This window comes from Cydia pomonella, chromosome 10 (genome assembly GCF_033807575.1).
Source record: "Cydia pomonella isolate Wapato2018A chromosome 10, ilCydPomo1, whole genome shotgun sequence".
Classification (NCBI taxonomy): domain Eukaryota; kingdom Metazoa; phylum Arthropoda; class Insecta; order Lepidoptera; family Tortricidae; genus Cydia; species Cydia pomonella.
In genome coordinates, this window is record NC_084712.1 from 11,572,311 (window position 1) to 11,591,404 (window position 19,094).

General features: G+C 36.8%; 1 protein-coding gene across 3 annotated transcripts in view; it reads right to left on the minus strand.

Moving 5' to 3' along the window:
* Positions 1–18,381: 18,381 nt before the first annotated feature.
* LOC133522075 (uncharacterized) overlaps positions 18,382–19,094 on the minus strand; it is a 45,985-nt gene continuing 45,272 nt past the window's right edge. For all 3 annotated transcript variants that reach the window (XM_061857276.1, XM_061857275.1, XM_061857274.1), the window contains one exon: positions 18,382–18,710. In XM_061857276.1, the coding sequence (XP_061713260.1) occupies positions 18,594–18,710 (117 nt within the window). In that variant the 3' untranslated portion in view covers positions 18,382–18,593. The remainder of the gene's footprint in view (positions 18,711–19,094) is intronic.

The following is a 19,094-nucleotide window of genomic DNA, read 5'->3' on the forward strand; positions in this document are numbered from 1 at the left end:
GATTCTTGAGATAATTTCATATTTTGACGTAAAGTGCTTATCAGTTCCATGGAGCTTGTGGTACATACTCGAACGGAAACTAAGCGAGCAGGTGGGTACCGAACCCGCCAAAGATATATTTTGTTACTAAATATTGAAATGCTCACTTTTTGTTTGTAATAAGTAAATAATTTTCTACAAGTATGATAAACTAAAAAGTGCCTAGTCTATGTAAACATTTAATAAAGTACGGATTTACAAAGTGAGATATATTATGATTTTGGTGATTTGGAATAGCTAGTTTTATAAGAATCATCAAGTGGTGACAATACTGACTAAATGGTACTAATTACAAAAAGTTTATTTAATTAAATATCATATACATAGAATATTTAGGTTTACTTGTGTTTTAAAATCACCGATGTCTGGATATATTTCACGTTCATGTTCATGTATGTATGTGTACGTTCATGTGCATAGAAATTTTGTACTTTTTCTCTGCAGCTGACCGTACATAACAATAAAAATAAGGATACAATGGTACTTAACCCTTTACCAGGTTACCAGGCTGACAGTTCAAAAATGACAATCGAATATCAGTCTTACTCATCGAAAATAGAACACATGTTTGAAGAGCCGCATGTGGGAAATATATATCCCTTAGCCTGGTAAAGGGTTAAAACCCGCCCAAGTCAAGTGGCTAGACGGGTTGAGAACGTTTTATTTTTAGAAGTCGGTTAAAAACCAAAAAGGTGCTACATCCATTACCTACATCAAACAGTTAATTACTTACCGTAACGTAAGACTGCCTCGGCTTTTAGGCCGACTCACAAAAATGCCGAGTAAGTGGTAAGACGCCTTTCGCATAATCCGACTTGATGTCGGAACCTTACTCGACTACCTATGTTCTTATCGGTCTATACTTTTTCAATTTAAACGATTCGCATTTTCGATAACATTTCATACGCTTACGATGGCTCTGAGGCCCTACCGCGACAAACAAAAATCGAAGTCTCTTCATATGCCTCTCTATCGCAGAAATTTCAAATTTGTTTCTTGCGGTACGTCTTCTGAGACCGATATCGAATCGTATCACTTAAACCATCATGCCAGGTAAGTCAATGGGATAAAAAACTCCGAAATACCATCAAATACTACTGAAGTCACTTTGAGGAAATAAATGGTTCTAGTCACAGAAATTCTCCTTCACAGACTTTCCTTTTTTTTATATGCTCTTTGTACGAACTTTGTAACAACTTGTTTTGTTGCTGTTGTGACCAACAATAATTATTCAATATTCGGCAGATGTCTTTTCAATATAAAACCTGGCTATCCTGGAATCTTTAAACATGATATTAGCGTAAACATTTACAACATTTTCAAAGGCAAAAAGGAGGTAAGCAAAAGTTGTCCGAAATATAAAGTAAAACTACCGAGAGTTTCCCTGAACATTGACAGTGTCATTTGAGTAAAGCTACTCATCTCGGCATCGCAAGTATCGCAACACAGTTATTAAAAATTCCACCACTGTACTGCACTGTGCGGTACAAGCTTCTTCTTCTTCTTCTTCCTGCCCTTAATCCCAACTTCATTTGGGGTTGGACCTTCTTGTGCGTTTGCGCCAGGCTGGTCTGTTCTGGGTTGTCAACAATGGGATATTCTGAGTTTTTAGGTCTCTTTCGACAGTATACCACCAAGTGGTGGGCCGTCTGCCTCTGCCTCTTGATCGCTGCGTGCTAATGTTCAGCACTGTTTTCAAAGGGTAGCTATCATCTCGCCTCATGACGTGCCCGTACCATCTTAGTCGCCCCTCCTTGACCTTCTCGGCTATTGTTGCAACTTTGAAGGAACCTCTTACATATTCCTTTCGTACTTTATCCAACCGCGTCACGCCTCCTGCCCAACGGAGCATTTTCATCTACGCTGTGTGTAGTTTTTGTTCGTGCTTCTTCAAAGTTGCTCAACATTCGGAACCGTATGTCATGGTAGGTCTGATCTGACGGCCGTCTTATACACTTTTCCCTTAGTTTTTATTGGCACTTTTCTATCACACAGAACGCCGAACAGCATTTTCCATTTAAGCCAAGCCGTATTAACTCGATGGTCCACATCTCGGTCGATTTTTGAGTCAGCTGTTAGCATAGAGCCGAGGTATTTAAAACGCGAAACCTTTGGGATATTATTGCCGTCTACTACAAGATTGCAGCCAACCTCCTCAGTTCCTCCGAAGTCGCATTCCATAAACTCCGTTTTGGTGCGGCTCACTCGTAGACCGTCTTTTTCGATTTCAGCTACCCATCCGACTAAAACTTTTTGGAGCTCTGATGCGTTGTTCTCCACCAGCACTATGTCGTCTGCAACTCTGCATACAATAATCTCCATGGGATCTCTTTTTGGATGTTTCTTGTGATGTAATTCATACACAGGTTAAACAATAATGGGCTCAGAGCCAATCCCTGATGGACTCCTAGTTCGGTACAAGCATAATTATTCTGTACAAAAATGCTTGTGCGCATTGGTAGCCTTTATGGACGGTACGACGATACGATTAAAACTTGTCTGATTCATTAAAAGTACCCGTTACTTACGATACCTTTGACCTTTGTTATAAACAAATATGATGATGTTAGGTATAACGATTACCTATCCGATTATTCATATATTGCTTAAACATAGACTCAAAATTACCAAACATTTAAGAAAACTTCGGTGAAATCTAAGGGTTCCGTATATCATATAGATATCTTAACGCTACACTGCACTCAAGAAGTCAAGACTGGAGTCAAGGGTCAAAGATAATCAAACAATTAGAACTAAAATCTATAGATACTACTTTTTTGTTTGCTATATTTGCACCCGGCTTATTTGCACCCAGGAAAATCACTTCACGATAGAAGACATTTTAGTGCCGATACTAGTGTTGGTTAAACTAATAATGAAGAGGGCTTAATTATGCCGATGGTTACCTTCTAACTTTAGGAAGGGTTTAGGGAATTTGCAAGTAAATTAGTAGCTCAATACGTCGGCGAAGCGAACTCCTGTGACGTAAACTTCGTCCCCTATGGACACCGCGGTTTCTGATACGGCGAGGGTCCGTTTACACTACTTATGCTGCAAGTAATGTTTATTGTATTAACAGTATGTGATTAAAAGATTAATTTTAAATACAGTAGGTATTTTGGAACATAATATTCACTGAGACCACCTAAATGGAACACACAAGTCATACCCAAGTCACAAGTCAGTCATTGGACGAATATATAAGTATCTTATGAGATGACCCAAGTGATACGTTGTAGTTCAAAGAACAAAAGGTAATTTAGAAGACGACGATATTTACTTAGTTCACTAAAGATTTATTAAAATCAGCGATATCCTGCTTGTTGATACCGTGCGAGCGTTAATTTAAATCACTAAGGTGATCTTAGAAGACCTTCCTAACTATTCATCCAATACCTATTAGTGATCCACCTAGGTTATTTTGGAGAATATTCAACGGCCTTAAAACTTAAAAGTACAACAACGGCCTTAAACTAATCAACATAAATAGATGTATTTACTATAAAGGTGTAATTACTCGAATATTAATTTCCTTGGCCCTCAGTTCTACCATCAATTTGTTCGACGTAGCATTCCTGCATCGCTTGTTGTCGTTATCATAAATTAAGATAAAGGCATCTCATTACTTTCACCGTTGTGTTGAAATGTGAAAATGTAATCATTTTCTCCCTAAGAAATTCGTAATTCGGCGTAAATAAAGAAATTCGGCGTAATCTGTGGATAAAAATGAATGCCGACATACCTTTGGCCTATGCTCTAGTAGATGGCGCCACTCTTTGATATAGATCAAATTTAACACATATCGGTTAAATAATAAGGATCAAAGTCAAATGGCGTTCTAAAAGTTCTAATCATGTGTTGAAAGATGGCAGTAGGTACATTTTCTGTGGCTACAAAGTTTACTTTGACAATCCACCTCTATTTCAAATTCTCTTTGCTAATAGCCCCCGTTTAGCATATTCTGACAGAATGGTAACTACGGAACCCTACACTGAACATGGCCGATTTTTATCATATCAAGTTACACGGTTTTTGAGATGATTACGTGACATAAATACCATTGACAGACATGACCTAAAAGCTTAGTAGGTTGGTAATACTGTGTTATTCTGTCACCCCAATCCCTACTTCATTACTAACATTATAAACGCGTAAGTACCTAACTCTGACTATTTGTTACCTTACCGAATTTAAGCAGGACCGATTTTTAGGGTTCCGTAGCCAAATGGCAAAAAACGAAACCCTTATAGAATCGTGATGTCCGTCTGTCTGTCCGTTTATGTCACAGCCACTTTTTTCCGAAACTATAAGAACTATACTGTTCAAACTTGGTAAGTAGATGTATTCTATGAACCGCATTAAGATTTTCACACAAAAATAGAAAAAAATAATTACAATAAATTTTGGGGGTTCCCCATACTTAGAACTGGAACTCAATTTTTTTTTCTTTAAACCCATACGTGTAGGGTATCTAGGTCTTCAAAAATGATATTGAGGTTTCTAATATCATTTTTTTCTAAACTGAATAGTTTGCGCGAGAGACACTTCCAAAGTGGTAAAATGTGTGTGTGTGTGTGTGTGTGTGTGTCCCCTGTAACTTCTAAAATAACAGAATGATAAGACTAAAAAAAATATATGATATACATTATCATGCAAACTTCGACCGAAAATTGGTTTGAACGAGATCTAGTAAGTAGTTTTTTTAATACGTCATAAATGGTACGGAACCCTTCATGGGCGAGTCCGACTCGCACTTGGCCGCTTTAAATATAAATGGAGATAGTTTGAGGCCGGGGGAAGGACATTAAGTAGTTGTTTTTATCAATTACCATCATCATTTGATTAATTAAACATCTAGTCCTTAATTGGTTAGGTATAGCTGATCTTAGCTTAAATCACTGCAATCAAGAAACCTAAACACCTATTTCCATTTCCACGCGGTTCATTGTAAGTACTGTTTGTTTGTTACCGTAAACACCCGCTTTTACTGAAAACGCGCTTTACTTAGTTAAAACTTGTGTTCCACAAGGCCTCGGTGAAAACCAGTTTTCGCTAGACGGTGCACGTAATATAAAATAACCATTTTTTCTATGTTAATGCTTCTGTAATAATCCATTTGAAGTGTTTCATAGAAGCATTTTTATATTATTAAATACATAAAGTATAAGAAACTTATCAAACACGCGCCTTTACACCGCCATTAATTAGAGGAATGACCTTGCCTGCGTGGAATAACACCTTAGGTGTTACAAGTTTCGTCTTCTATAACTTAAAATAATTTCATAAATATGTAAACCTATATTAAAACTTACTTTAAGATAAAACAAATTATATTCCCGAAAAGGGTAAAACTGTTGACACTCATCAAAAAATGTACCAAGTTATAATCCTTGTACCTACACAGTCTATCCAATAAATATGTCTCATTTCTGATAAATTATTGTCGCTTAATGCAGCTCCTAAGGTATACCAGTTCAAGTGGAGGAAGCTAGCATGCGAGTAGCTTGTCAAGTGGAATCGGGAAGCGCGGAGTTAAGCCAGCGAGCCACTCATCCAGGGCGGAACTTTCGCGCTGCCACACCAAAGCCAACTTGCCCCTACTTTACCCAACGTAGCAGAAGAGAAACATTTATTTCAGACATGTAAACTTTAACATTGAGTATTCGTGGATTAACTTTAATAACTAGTACCGAGTTCATTCATATCTCAACGAATAAAATATATTCAAAGCCAACTTGCCCCTACTTTACCCAACGTAGCGGAAGAGAAACATTTATTTCGGACATGTAAACTCTAACATGAGTATTCGTGGAACAACTTTACTCGTAATAACAAGTACGGAGTTCATTCATATCTCAACGAATAAAATATATTCAGATGATTTACTGATACTTCAGCACTTTACTTTTTACAAATATCTTATCTAGTAAATAAATACCTACCGAAAGTCAATCTTCAGGAGTTTAAAATATTGCATTCCGAAAAAAAATCGGCGAAATACGAAAACTATTTTTATTTCAAAGTTTAGCTAGATCGATTTTTCGCCCCCGAAAACCCCCGAAACACGATTATATATCAGGATCTCGGAAACGGCTCTAACGCTTTTGATGAAATTTGTTATAGGGGGGTTTTCGGGGGCGAAAAATCGATCTAGCTAGGTCTTATATCGGGAAAAACGGCAAGGAATATAATCTCCATAGGCAGAACTGTATATATATATATATGATAAAATATTGATTATTTTCTATTCAAATTTAAGAGAGAATCTTTTTTATTTACAATTTCATCCAATCTTATGCAATTTCCTTCATCTCCTGGTACATGCAACTCTACGTCTAGCCAATTCTTTATTTGATCCATGTAACTATTCTTAGGGAGTCTCTTTCCGCGATGGATTTCAATCCTACACTCTATTATTTTTCGCATGAGATCGTCGTGTCGTGCGTGTCGATTGAACAATATAGTTTTCTGTTTCATAAGCGCATTGTAATATGCATACTTGAGTAATAAACTATCTTTATCTGTAAATTAAGAAAAAGTTAATTTTTTTAAATCATACAGTCTCCTACTTCCCCGGGCAAAAAAATGAGGGCAAATTTAATATCATTTTGGTTAATAGTAAAATATCTTATTTTTTTACTGGAATGGATGTCAACGTTACAAAGAATTCAATCAAACAACAGTTACGAAAACTTGTCCTTTCAAGGAGTTCCAATTCCCACCCCACATCCCATTACCGGGCTTTGGAAACTAATCAAATTTACAATTGTAAACGAAAATTGGAGCACTTGTGAATGGTTAAATATAGTAAATGACCGATTTCATATTTTGTTTTTAAAGTGATATTGACAGTGTCACACTTTTTACTACTAAGTTTTATTTTATTGGTAAGAAGTTATTTATTAACTTTAAATTATAGATTTAGGAATACGTATTATGCAAAAAACTAGAAAAATATGCCATTTAATTAACTTTAATAGCCCTATCCCAAACCGGATCCGGTCCGGCCGGATCCGGCCGGGTTATGGCCAAAATCCGGCCGGATCCAGCCGGATTGAAAATCAATCCGGTTTGCAATCCCTAGTGCGCTGTCTATGATTAGATTTTTTTCTCAAGTATTCTAGGTATTGTAGCGCCACCTATTTGTGTTTTTTGTCGGACACTTTTTGGTACCTATGTAGAGATTCTATTCCTTAACTCTACCTTCCATACATATTAGTGCGACAGTGACAGTTGCGTTTCGATCACTACGGAGCGTAGGTAAGTGATTTGCACGTTGGCTATGGGGCCAGATTAAGTGGCAGTAATATGTAGTATCGACATAAACGCTTCACGTGTAGCATTTACTTAACAAACTGAAAAAAACACCAAAAACACCGTGTGATCCATATCCGCATAATATCGAAAGGACCGAAAACAAATCCCTATCAATCCATTGAAAACGTTCTAAGTATCTCCAAATCCGTATCAATTTCATTAGCTTCGAAAAAGCTTTGAGAAACCTTCGCAAGGTATCAATTTAATCAGCCACAGGGAGTTTATTCTCGAATGAGCACTTAATGTATCGAAATGATATCGACATTGCGTGCATTCATCAAAGGATATTCTGACTCATGTGTACTATACACATTAAAGTTAAGATCATAGGGTCGACTCCTAGTTTTATTCTTGTCTTATTAGGGTTGCGTACCAAAAAGGTACAAAAGGAAGTCTTATTTATGGTGTGACTCCATCCGTCCGTCCATCTGTCTGTCTGCCACATCGCTAAATATCTCGAGAACTACTTAAGCTATCGATTTGGAAATAGTTATGAACAATGCTAACCCAGACACATTGAAAAAGTCCCATTATTAAGAGGGGGCAAAATTTCAAAGTCTAGTGACTAGGTCAAGTGGAGTATCATTTAAAAGAGCTCAAATTTATCATTCCAAAATATTTTTTCTTTTTTTTTCATAGAGAAAAAAATATATTTATCAAGGAAAATGTGAAAAAAATACCGTTTCCCCTCCCTTATCTCTGAAGTTTACCCACGAAAAATTATGTAATTTTTACATAATATTGACATTACTATAAATTTCACAGAAAAATATAATCAGACCTCTATCTTGGTATTTTTTTTAACTAACAAAAAACCTTTCCGAATTCTATTTGCAATTAAACCAACTTTACGTGTGCTTATTACACTTGCTAATTTTATGAGATTACATTAAATACAACTTTTTCAAATAAAAGATCAATTTTTGAAATCGGTTTACATGATATGTAGAAAATTATCCTCGAAAAACCAACATACATGCATTAAATCGCGCAAATTAGTTAGACAATTAGCCGATAGATGGCGCTGTACACAATTATACTTAGTATATCATCATATCATATCATAGGTACTTCTGTTTAAAAGTCTTTGGCCTTTATAGGTACACGAGATAATTCAAAGTTTGTACTTAACCCTAGGTGCTTTAATCATTGGTTTTATTCTCAATGCAACTGTTTTATTGTTAGACATTGTCATTTATAAGCTTGTTTATTGTGTAACTTGTAATGTTTTTATGTTAGCTATTTATAAGTTACCTTGTAAGTAAAATTTCTGTAATTTCTTAGACAATAAAGTTTATTTAAATAAACTTTATTGTCTAAGAAATTACCGAAAGTATTCTATTCTATAAAATACTTGCAAATATTAAATAGAATTTGATACCCATTGAATATTGTCGGAATTCGGTCTCGTATTAGCATCTGATGCAGCAACAACGTGGCTTCGGCTCCAGGTAATCCCCTGTCTAATAGAGATTGATTTAGCCGGCGACCTATGGGACGCGGTGATGCTTCATCATCAAATTGTGACTTCTTGGTGTGTGCAGTGATTTATATTACCTGTTACCTAAAATTATTAATTTCTAGTATCCCTATAGTTTACAATATTAACCATATTGCTATAAAATAGTAAGTATTGGTAATAACGCGCGTGCACCTAACACTTCTGGAGTTGCCGGCGTCTACTGCAGGATAGGCTACTGAGACTGCTTACCATCAGGTGTATCGTATGCTTGTTTGCCCCCGACGTAGTTTTAAAAAAAGTCACGGAAAATTTGAGGTTTTACAGTCTACAAAATGTATGATGATTCGACTCTTACATATACATTAAATTTAAAGGTATTCCTTCGAGACAATTTACGAATGTGACTTGAATACGATGCTTTATTAGCACTTCCTGATTGTCTGAATAGGTACCTGGGATCGTTCGACTACATCCCTCGACTACAAAACTGTAAACCTAATAGGTCTATCACCATTCGGCCAAGAAGATCAAAATTTTAAAATTGTTATATCAGTGATTAAATATCACTGATATAACAATTTTAAAGTTTCATTAAACGTGAACAGTATAAAATATCAGAGGTATTGTAGGTTTGTAATGGCACAGAAATAAGCACAACTGGGATCTGTCACGGACACCACGGGACGTGACTCGGAGCGTGTGCGACCGATACGTGATTTAGGTGAGTTTTACAAAACGGGTTATATGTATCTGCTTATCCGGATTCTGTCCGGCACGTATTAATCAATTTGCAAAAAAATATTTATGAATCCGCATATTACTGCGATTTCGAGTAACTCGCTTGAAATGGACTCTAATATGATGGAATTATAGGTGATTTCCGGAAGTATCAAAATTCTAAGGTACCTATTCAGAATTGCCCGAATAAATCTTACCAATAATAGTGTCCCGTTGTACAATATATGTCTTTTATTATTTGTTTAACAAAAGGTTTCTTCTGATGTTTTAACCCAAAGACAAATTAGGCTTTTTCCGGTTTCCTCGTGAGAAGTTCTCAGCCATATAAAATTCAGAGAAAATTATTGGTTTGAAACTTAGAACACACGGTTTTAGGTTTGGAAATCGCACGCCTTACCGCTTGGTTACCTTTGCAGACATTGATATGTACTCTTCCAGTCTCGGAAGCCAATTGGAACGTATATATGTATGTCAAAATGATATCAATTTGTTATTATTCCCGCTCGAATAAAATGTTTTTGCCTGGAAATATTCCATATCTAAATAAAGTATTGTGATGACTAAAAATAAGTGAGTATTGTATATGTGACTCATCAAAAGACTAATAATAATCGACAGCACAGATGTATTGTCTAAAAGGATATCATATGCTATTCTATGTACCTTTGCTAGTAGAAAAAGTATAGTCGATTCGCCTAGTGTGTCACGGGTGTGTGATGCGGAGAGATGAAAGTCATGTGACTGTACAAAAGTCGATTTTCTGCCTCATTTGCACGTGCCCATGGATCAAATCCAAGCTTTCCTCTCTCGTAGCTGGGCCTTCTACCTTGCTCACACTTCGCCACTGGTTGTATTGTATGATAACGCTCCGGACGTCCAGCAATTCACACCTCGCCATTGGTCAATTCCAAACTCTGCTTTCTTCCAGCTGGACCTTTGGCCTAATTCGCACGCGCCGATCGAACGCTCCGCGTCAGCCTTATGAAAAGCTAAACCTTAGACTTTGCCTTTAAAAACACTGATTTAAACTTTCACGACTTAAGTCAATCAAATTAGATCAAAAATTAGCGTTTTGAGGAATTTACAATGGCACTACCATAGGTTTGGTGGAACAGACACTGATGTGATAACACTGCAGAAGGCGTTTTCAGATTATTAACATGATTTTACCACAAATAAGGAAATTATAAACGGCGGCCATTTTATTACAATCTTGACTATGAATACATATTCAGCAACCTTTCGGATCCCCAGATATCAATTTTAATCATGATTAGAACAAACTTTCCGTCGGACGTACCGTTTTCGATCTACAAGCAAAAACCTAAAAAAGAGGAAAAATTTATGGACACCTCTTGGGATGGAGCAAATTTGGATTACACGCATTTATAGGACCAAATGAAGGTATTCAAACAAATATCAGCTTAATGGGAATTAATTCTTCGAAAAAATCTAATTTGATTGGCCTAGTTGTGACACATTATTATTTAAGAAAACGGGAATTAATCGCGTTCAATTAAGTTCAAAAATTAGCTTCAACGTCAAGATGATGATGTCGACTTTATCCAGTCTTCTCCGAGACTATAGGGACAACGCCGTCCTTGAAACGTTGGGTCAAAGGTAATTTTAAATCTTACGCGTTTAAGTCCCGTTTTCTTAATCAATAATTTGCTATTTAAGACACTTGTGGCTATTGGTTTTTGTCAGAGCTAAGCCCCTACTGAAGCTCGGCCTTTTCCCTCACAATAATGAGCTTAGCAGGAAAGCTGTAGAAGTTGCAAAACCCTGTGCGGAGCATGGTCTACGTCCTACGTCTTCGTTTACACTTGGACATTGGTTGGTTCTACCTCTGGCCTTTTGCGAAGCACGGTCTTCGGATTTGCTTACACTTGATCATTGTTTATTCCAAAGTCTGCTCTAATTATAATCAAAATACACTATTCAAATCTTTCGGGTTACTCTTAGGCAGGTGTATAAGTCATGTTACGAGTACCTTATTAACCAAAGCAGGATTTAATCGCATAGTGAAGCACACAGTGATAACTAAACTAACTAACTAACTATTGTGGCGCAGTGATCCAAAGAGGGTCTTGGCACAATGATAGTAATAGGTAATTTCGGTTATTTTGTTTAGGCCAGCTTTGATAAAGGTGACATTCGTATTCAGTATTTAGTAATTTATTGCCTTCATAGGTACAGTCAGCGTCAAATACTTCGTAGCAGTCAAAGTGGCCAAACAAACTATTTGGCTACTTTGGTTGCTACAAAGTATTTGACGCTGACTGTACATATTAAGGTGATACATAAGAATATCGCGACTGCAGCAGAATTACCTACTATTGCAACAGTAATGCTGCTGCAGCATTGTCAATTTCCGTGATAAAATGATATGATGGATTGAAAATTCTATTCTCAGCAGTAATGCGGCAATAAACGTCACTCAATTCATCGAGAAAAGTCCATGTAATCTTGATGACGGGGCACCATGGTCTAGAAATACTTCGGGCATCAAAATATCTTAATCCGGCACTGGTTGTTAACCTTTTCAACGCCAAAGACCACTAAAACGGTCATCGTCTGTCGTGCCCGCGACGCCAATGACCATTAAAAAGGCTATGGCGGACGTTGTCAAAGCGACTTTCCTACTGTCAGTTAAGCTTCATATTCGCTCTTCACCAGTTAACTTTTTGGCGTCCATGGCATTTCTTGACACGTGTGGAAAAGCGTTGAAAAGGTTAAAAACGTCCCTGTATGTTAAATTACGTAATTTTTGCGTCAACGGCATGAAATGTACGGGCCCTGCTAATCATATTCTGCGACTCTTTTTCTTTTTGTTGAAATCCCTGTTCAATGCTGCCTAAGCATTTTGTCGCCAGAATTGGATGTAATGGATAACAAAATGTACAGTCAGTGTCAAAAGTATCACTTATCAAAAATAAATATGTCTATATATGTAAAACGTGGCTTATATATTTGAACGGAAACTACAGAAATGTGCGTATTAGAGAGTGACAGATAATTTTCACGCCTTGTTCTATCTGCTACAAGAGTCGGATCAAGATAGCATGGCATTTGCAATGACAAAGTGTGGCAATGTTATCATTAATATAATTTTTTAATGAAAATCGGTGCTGGCCCGTTGTAAAAAAGTTACAAACTAACCTACTTCCCACAATACAAATTCCTGTTTAAAAAAAAAATGTGTGAGCATATTTAATATAATGGCTCCTCAAAATAAAACAAAGCGCCATCATCATTTAGGCCCAAAAGCGTTTGCATGTCATCGTTACAGGAATAAATTCCGTGTAATAAAACGACAGTGATTTTGAAAGGACTGTTTCATATTTACGGTTATTTGTCACTATTTTTTGCATCATTTACAAGAGCGGTTGACATTGAGGTATGTTGACGATTAATCTCAAAGTAGGGAAAGGACAGCGTTGCCATATTTACTAAATAATCTCTAGATTTATACATTTTGTGTTTGACGTAAAACATTGGATCTAACGCGTGAAAAGTACCTAATATGGAGTGTGTTTTAATTTCTACGAATACCTAATATGTAAGTATGACATCCAAAGGGTCTAAGTATGGGATTTTAGTACGTGCTCTGAACAACTGGATCTCTGCCAATAATACTCAAGAGTGACAATAGGCTACGAATGTTCAATATCAAAAATTCGGCTAAAATCGGAATGGTGTCACGTGTCATTAGAAGTATTGAATTCAGAAATAATATGCGATAAAATTGAGTAAATTATTTGGTTTCGTAACAGTACACCAAAAGGTTGTCTGGAAGAGATCGCTTTTTAGTTATATTTTCCTTTAAAATGTTTTTGTTGTTTTGTATGTAAAACGTATTATTATTGGTGGAATAATACATATTCACTTACTTTACTTATATTCCAAGATGTAACTATTCACCGTGTCTCTTGAATACAGATTTTTGTATTTTCCAGTCTGCTAACCTTATGTTTCGGTATATTCAAACGGCTGATAGCGGCCGCTATGAAACTCTAAAATTGGTCACGTTTTTTCATTGGTATTCTGGCGCTTTCGCACTCATGATGTTTTTTGCTGTTACGTGATGGCTTTTGCGCACATAAGCTCATCATTCTCGATCAGTGCATGTGACCAAGAAATCACAATTTGACACACAGGTACCGACATGGAGTCAAATCACCTTATATTATATTTTCGAGTTAAATAGGGCTTAAGCTATTTTCAGAAAAAAAAATAGTTTTAATATATAATTAAATGTTCCGTTTTCCCAAAAGCCTGGCAACACTAGAAAAGGGGTACGAAGGTGGAGCGAGAGAGATGGTCCGCATTATTTAGTCGAGCATTATATCAAGCCGGGATCCACACTTCGGCGGAATTAAATCAAGGCTCGACTGCCACGGAGCTATCGTTATTCATTAGTGGCTTGCATAACTCAGCTTGGTAAATTAAACTTAGCATTAGCGGTCCCTCAATTCTCTTCGTTCTATTTTTGAATACGAGTAGGTAACTACCTATTGATAAAGACGATGAATAAAATTAGTAATTATATTGGATACAATCAATAAAATCGACCCTCCATAACACATTTAAAAATAAACTGATTGATTTGAATACACTTTACTGACATTCAAGAAAGATAAGAAGTCAATCGAGCAGGCAAATTTAATGTCACGTCTTTAAAAAGGAAACAGAATAGTAAACATAATTATTAGTATTATAATTTTCAACTTTAGCCAATATTTTAATGTTATTTTGACTTATTGTCTGCTGTTGGGAGTTCTAATAGTGAACATTCGATTGTTTACTTTCGTTACGAAAAATACGCTAGGCGGATCCATTTTGAATAGGAAGGGGCATTAGCACTATCGAATACCAAGTGAGATTACCGACTCTACATTATCCCTATCAAACGCACTGCTCTTGATACTTGAACGAGTCACAGCGAGTGTAAATAATAGAGCTCAACGAGGGGGCGGCGGGTTTAGGGTCGGCAACGCGCATGTAACTCCTCTAGAGTTGCAGGCGTACATAGGCTACGGAGACTGCTTACCATCAGGCGGGCCGTATGCTTGTTTGCCACCGACGTAGTATGAAAAAAAATAGCGGTCCACCAAAGAGCTGTGGATGAGCAAAACGAAATCAATGTTAGCTATTTTGTTCTGCGTGTCGGTACGTGGGCGTAGGGGACAAGGGACAGCGGACCCATTTCTTATTTACTTAAAAGCTTTTATTTTAGCTGAGCCGGAAAGGTAAATACATTCAAAAGTAATATAAATGGGTCTTGAAATAGGTAATTTTACATGGAGGGTCAATGTTGCCATCCATCAAACATGTATCAAAAGTAAGACCAACGGAATATGTTGGTAAATTATAATCAAACCATGGGTTATGCTAGTACTGCCTATGTGCGTAATTTATATGTACGCTGGGTCCGAATAAATCTCTGATGCAAAAGTTGGGCACACTATAACAACACTCACTACTAGTTAATTATTTTATACATTATAAATGATAGGCCTATAAATTGTTGACATTATTGTATATATTCTTATTGTTGTAGAAGTCATTAATTTAGCATTAGAATGACTTTTTGTTGTTTTGTTAACGGTGAATTCACTATATATAATTTGACCCTAATTTAAGTATTTAATGTATCTACTAATTATATGCATGAAATATTATTCGACACGTGTTTATTTTGGTGTTTATTGTTGAGAATCAAATAAAACAAAACTCATATACCTACCTAAATAAATACATACTCATTACTCATTGCCGTAAGTCAAACTTTCCGAAGATACCATAAACCATGCGTAGGACCACGCTTTCCCTTGAAAAATCTAAGAAAAGTGTAAACGTGACGTGATAGAAAAAACAGACCGGTTGCAGACAACATTTCAGAATGAGTACACTAGTGGCAAAAACTTATAGAATTGCACTGTAGATGCACTCTACCTATTTTGCGATAGCAAAATAAGATTAATTAGTAAAAATACCTCTTCTGTTACAAAACGTTGATTGAGCATCCTATTAAATCCAATAGCTGCTCCACTGTTTTTGTTGCGCCACGTTGTCGATATTCGTCGGTCGGCCCCGCGTCGATTTGACTCCACGCCAGACCAATATTCAGCGGAGCGACAAATCAGCACTTCGATATTGCCTCCATTTGCTATCCAAATCAATATTATGGAAAATCGGATTTTTCATCGCGCCAAACCGCGAGCATTAAGTGAACCGAAAATGTTTAATGCTCAAAATGTATCGGTTTTTTCAGTTCGGCAATTTTTTGTGCTAACGCGCGAAAGATGGTGAACAACTTGAACAAAATGGATTTATTTAAGCAAATGAACATATTTAATAAAGGATCAGCCTCTTGATCAAGGCTCGGAACCCGGTGAAAAAATACCGGTATTATTACGTTCTTTTTCGTTCTTTGCTTAATTATTTCATTTTTAATGGCACTATCTAATAATGCGAAGTTGTAACCTAAATACATGATCCAGTCCTACTAAGTGTATAAAATAATTAAAGATATTGGACTATTTCGGGATTTAAAAATAAACCGGTTCCGAGCCCTACTCTTGATAGATACGTTTACAAAGTATGTATTTATATTCCTCGTCATTATTCTCGATGGTTTTTATTAAGGGAGGTCTAAGTCTTAGTTTCGTATGGCACTAGACGTCCAGTTATGTTAATCCCATAGTTTCCCATAGCTATCTGTTGACTTTTTAATACTCGTATATGTAATTAATTGTTATTTTTGCGTTAATATAGCAATAGCTACGAAAATAAGTTTACATGTCTCAATGAGCACCTGCTCTGCAGCCATCTGCCTAACTTACAAATTATATCAGTGCATTGGGGTAAGTTGAAAACAGGGGTTAGGGGTGTTCTCCGTAATTTCAAATCACGTGTAATATTTTATTGTTCCAACTACTTATACACCGTACGTACACTTGGAGTGCGAAATTGTATACTACGAGCAAATTAGTAAATTCTGGTACTGTCATCGTCTACTCTACTATTTTTAATCTTACGTTATCTCCTGTAAGTTCCATCACAAAAATTTTAAAAGTGTTATAATACCTTATACAAGTGTTATAATTAAATATACATTTATTGATACAAGTGTGACAAAATGAAATCCGAATGTTTCGGTGGTCAGCGGGGGTGACACTCAAGAACATGTACATGTATACATAACGTATACATGTGCCACGAGGTAAGCCTCACTCGCTTCCTGGCGAGCGCGTATGGCAGCAGACCGGGCGATAACGATGAGGTTTCTTCACTCCACCACTGCTTAGCGCCGACCTGCGCACGGCTTTGGTAACCAACTGTTTACGAGGAGCCTCTCCTCTTCGGGCGCCGATTTACGCGCGCCTTTGGTAGTCAACTGTTACGAGGAGCTTCTCCACCCGTGGATTTACGCGCACTTAAAAAGACTTCGTCTTAACTATCAAACTGGCTATAAATTGCAAAACTGGTTAAAAACGACCCGGGTACACAAACGACTTTTCCACTCCAAATTCACAAAACCATCTCCCTAAAAACAACTTCAATCTTTTCTTTTTCGAATATTCCATAAAAAATTTAATTCAAAATAAGCGCAAATATGCACTTAATTTATTAGAAACGGCCAGGAATTATACGAAGAAGGTCGGCGTTTTCGCGTTTTTGCTATAAGCGCCACCTAACGGTATCCGCGTGAATCAACATCAACGAAACATGGCCAAAACACTAAAAACAACCTGACCAAGGCACGGCGGTAATTCCACAAAACTACGACAGATGTAGTAGCGTTTCGCTACACAAATCAATATCACTTTACATTTTAGTACGTCTCTTCTTCTTCCTCGCGTTGTCCCGGCATTTTGCCACGGCTCTTGGGAGCCTGGCGTCCGCTTGGCAACTAATCCCAAGAATTGGCGTAGGCACTAGTTTTTACGAAAGCGACTGATCTGATCTTCCAAACCAGAGGGTAAACTAGGCCTTATTGGGATTAGTCTGGTTTCCTCAAGGTGTTTTCCTTCACCGAAAAGCGACTGGTAAATATCCAATGATATTTCGTACATAAGTTCCGAAAATCTCATTGGTACGAGCCGGGGTTTGAACCCGCGACCTCCTGATTGCAAGTCGCACGCTCTTACCGCTGGGCCACCAGCGCTATTTTTAGTACGTACATTAGTAACATTGTTGCTCGCATGTAGTTAAACCATCGTCTTGATACTCTTGATTGAAGCAAATTAAACAAATTACCTACACTACAGTCGGAAGATAACTCTTATTTGTTAGGAAACGAATATCGAAAACCACAATTTTGAAAACCTTTTATTACTAACAGAGAGACAACAAAAACAACCAAAATAGCTATTATTCTTAGAGGACATTGCCAATAAATGCCTACCTTAAAAAGGTTTTCAAATAAAACTCCTCGGCAACGTTTGTCACGCCTCTATCTTGTCGTTTGCGTAGGTATACCTATCTACCTACAGTAGTTACTAACATGACATAGATTAGATACTAGGTGGTCATCAAGGCCGTACTTAAATTGCTGAAGAGTCAAGACGGCGAAGCGAAGTGACATTCGTTTGATAGTGATGCTGTAGTATTTTTTTTTTATGTTACGTGTCTGTCCTGTCTCGCTTTTACTATAGAAAAGAAGACTATTCTTGTCTCGTCACCAAGGATGGAATAGTGGAAGGACTTGTAAAGACAATCATGAGTAACTAACAAAAAATAATTCGATTAGTGAGGCAACTTAGATGCCCCTACAAATATTTAAAAATGCCTAGTAATTATAGTAGTAATATACAATCTTTAGTTACTTGTATTATTTATTCAAAATTGCCGCAACATATAATTATAACCTTACAATATAAATCTTAGGCATAAATGACAGCACTCAAATAATAGTATACAAAAGGCTTCCATAACAGAAAATATTAAAATCAAGTTAATTATGTATGCCCACGATGGCTCACAGCCATTTTGCTTTTTGGTACGTGGTTATTGCCAAGTTTTATTCATTTTAGTTAGTAATACGAGCGAACAGAATGTTAGATCTATTTGTAATACTATTTTGCGCATCCGGGAAGTACGGCAATATGTGCATCCAGGAGTCCAGTGACAGCGACAAAATGCTTACCTGAAATGAAAAGATATGTACTTTCATCAATGCCCTGCTAAGGCCCCGCCATACAACAAAAAGTGGCTGTGACAGAATCGGACAGACAGACGGACATGACGAATCTATAAGGGTTCCGTTTTTTGCCATTTGGCTACGGAACCCTAAAAAACATGAATATTTGAATATTGAACCCATACATTAAGAAATAAAATTGATGTTGTTTTGTTCGAAAATCGAACGAAATAACACAAATGGAACTCTGTTCTAATTTAAAATGACTAAGACCTTTGGGCCTTAGGAGGATGCGTTACTCGTAAGAACTATATTTATTTTTTCAAATAGCAACTTGAAATTCGTATGATTAACAATCGAGAAAAATAAAATTTCGCCTTTCTACAAATC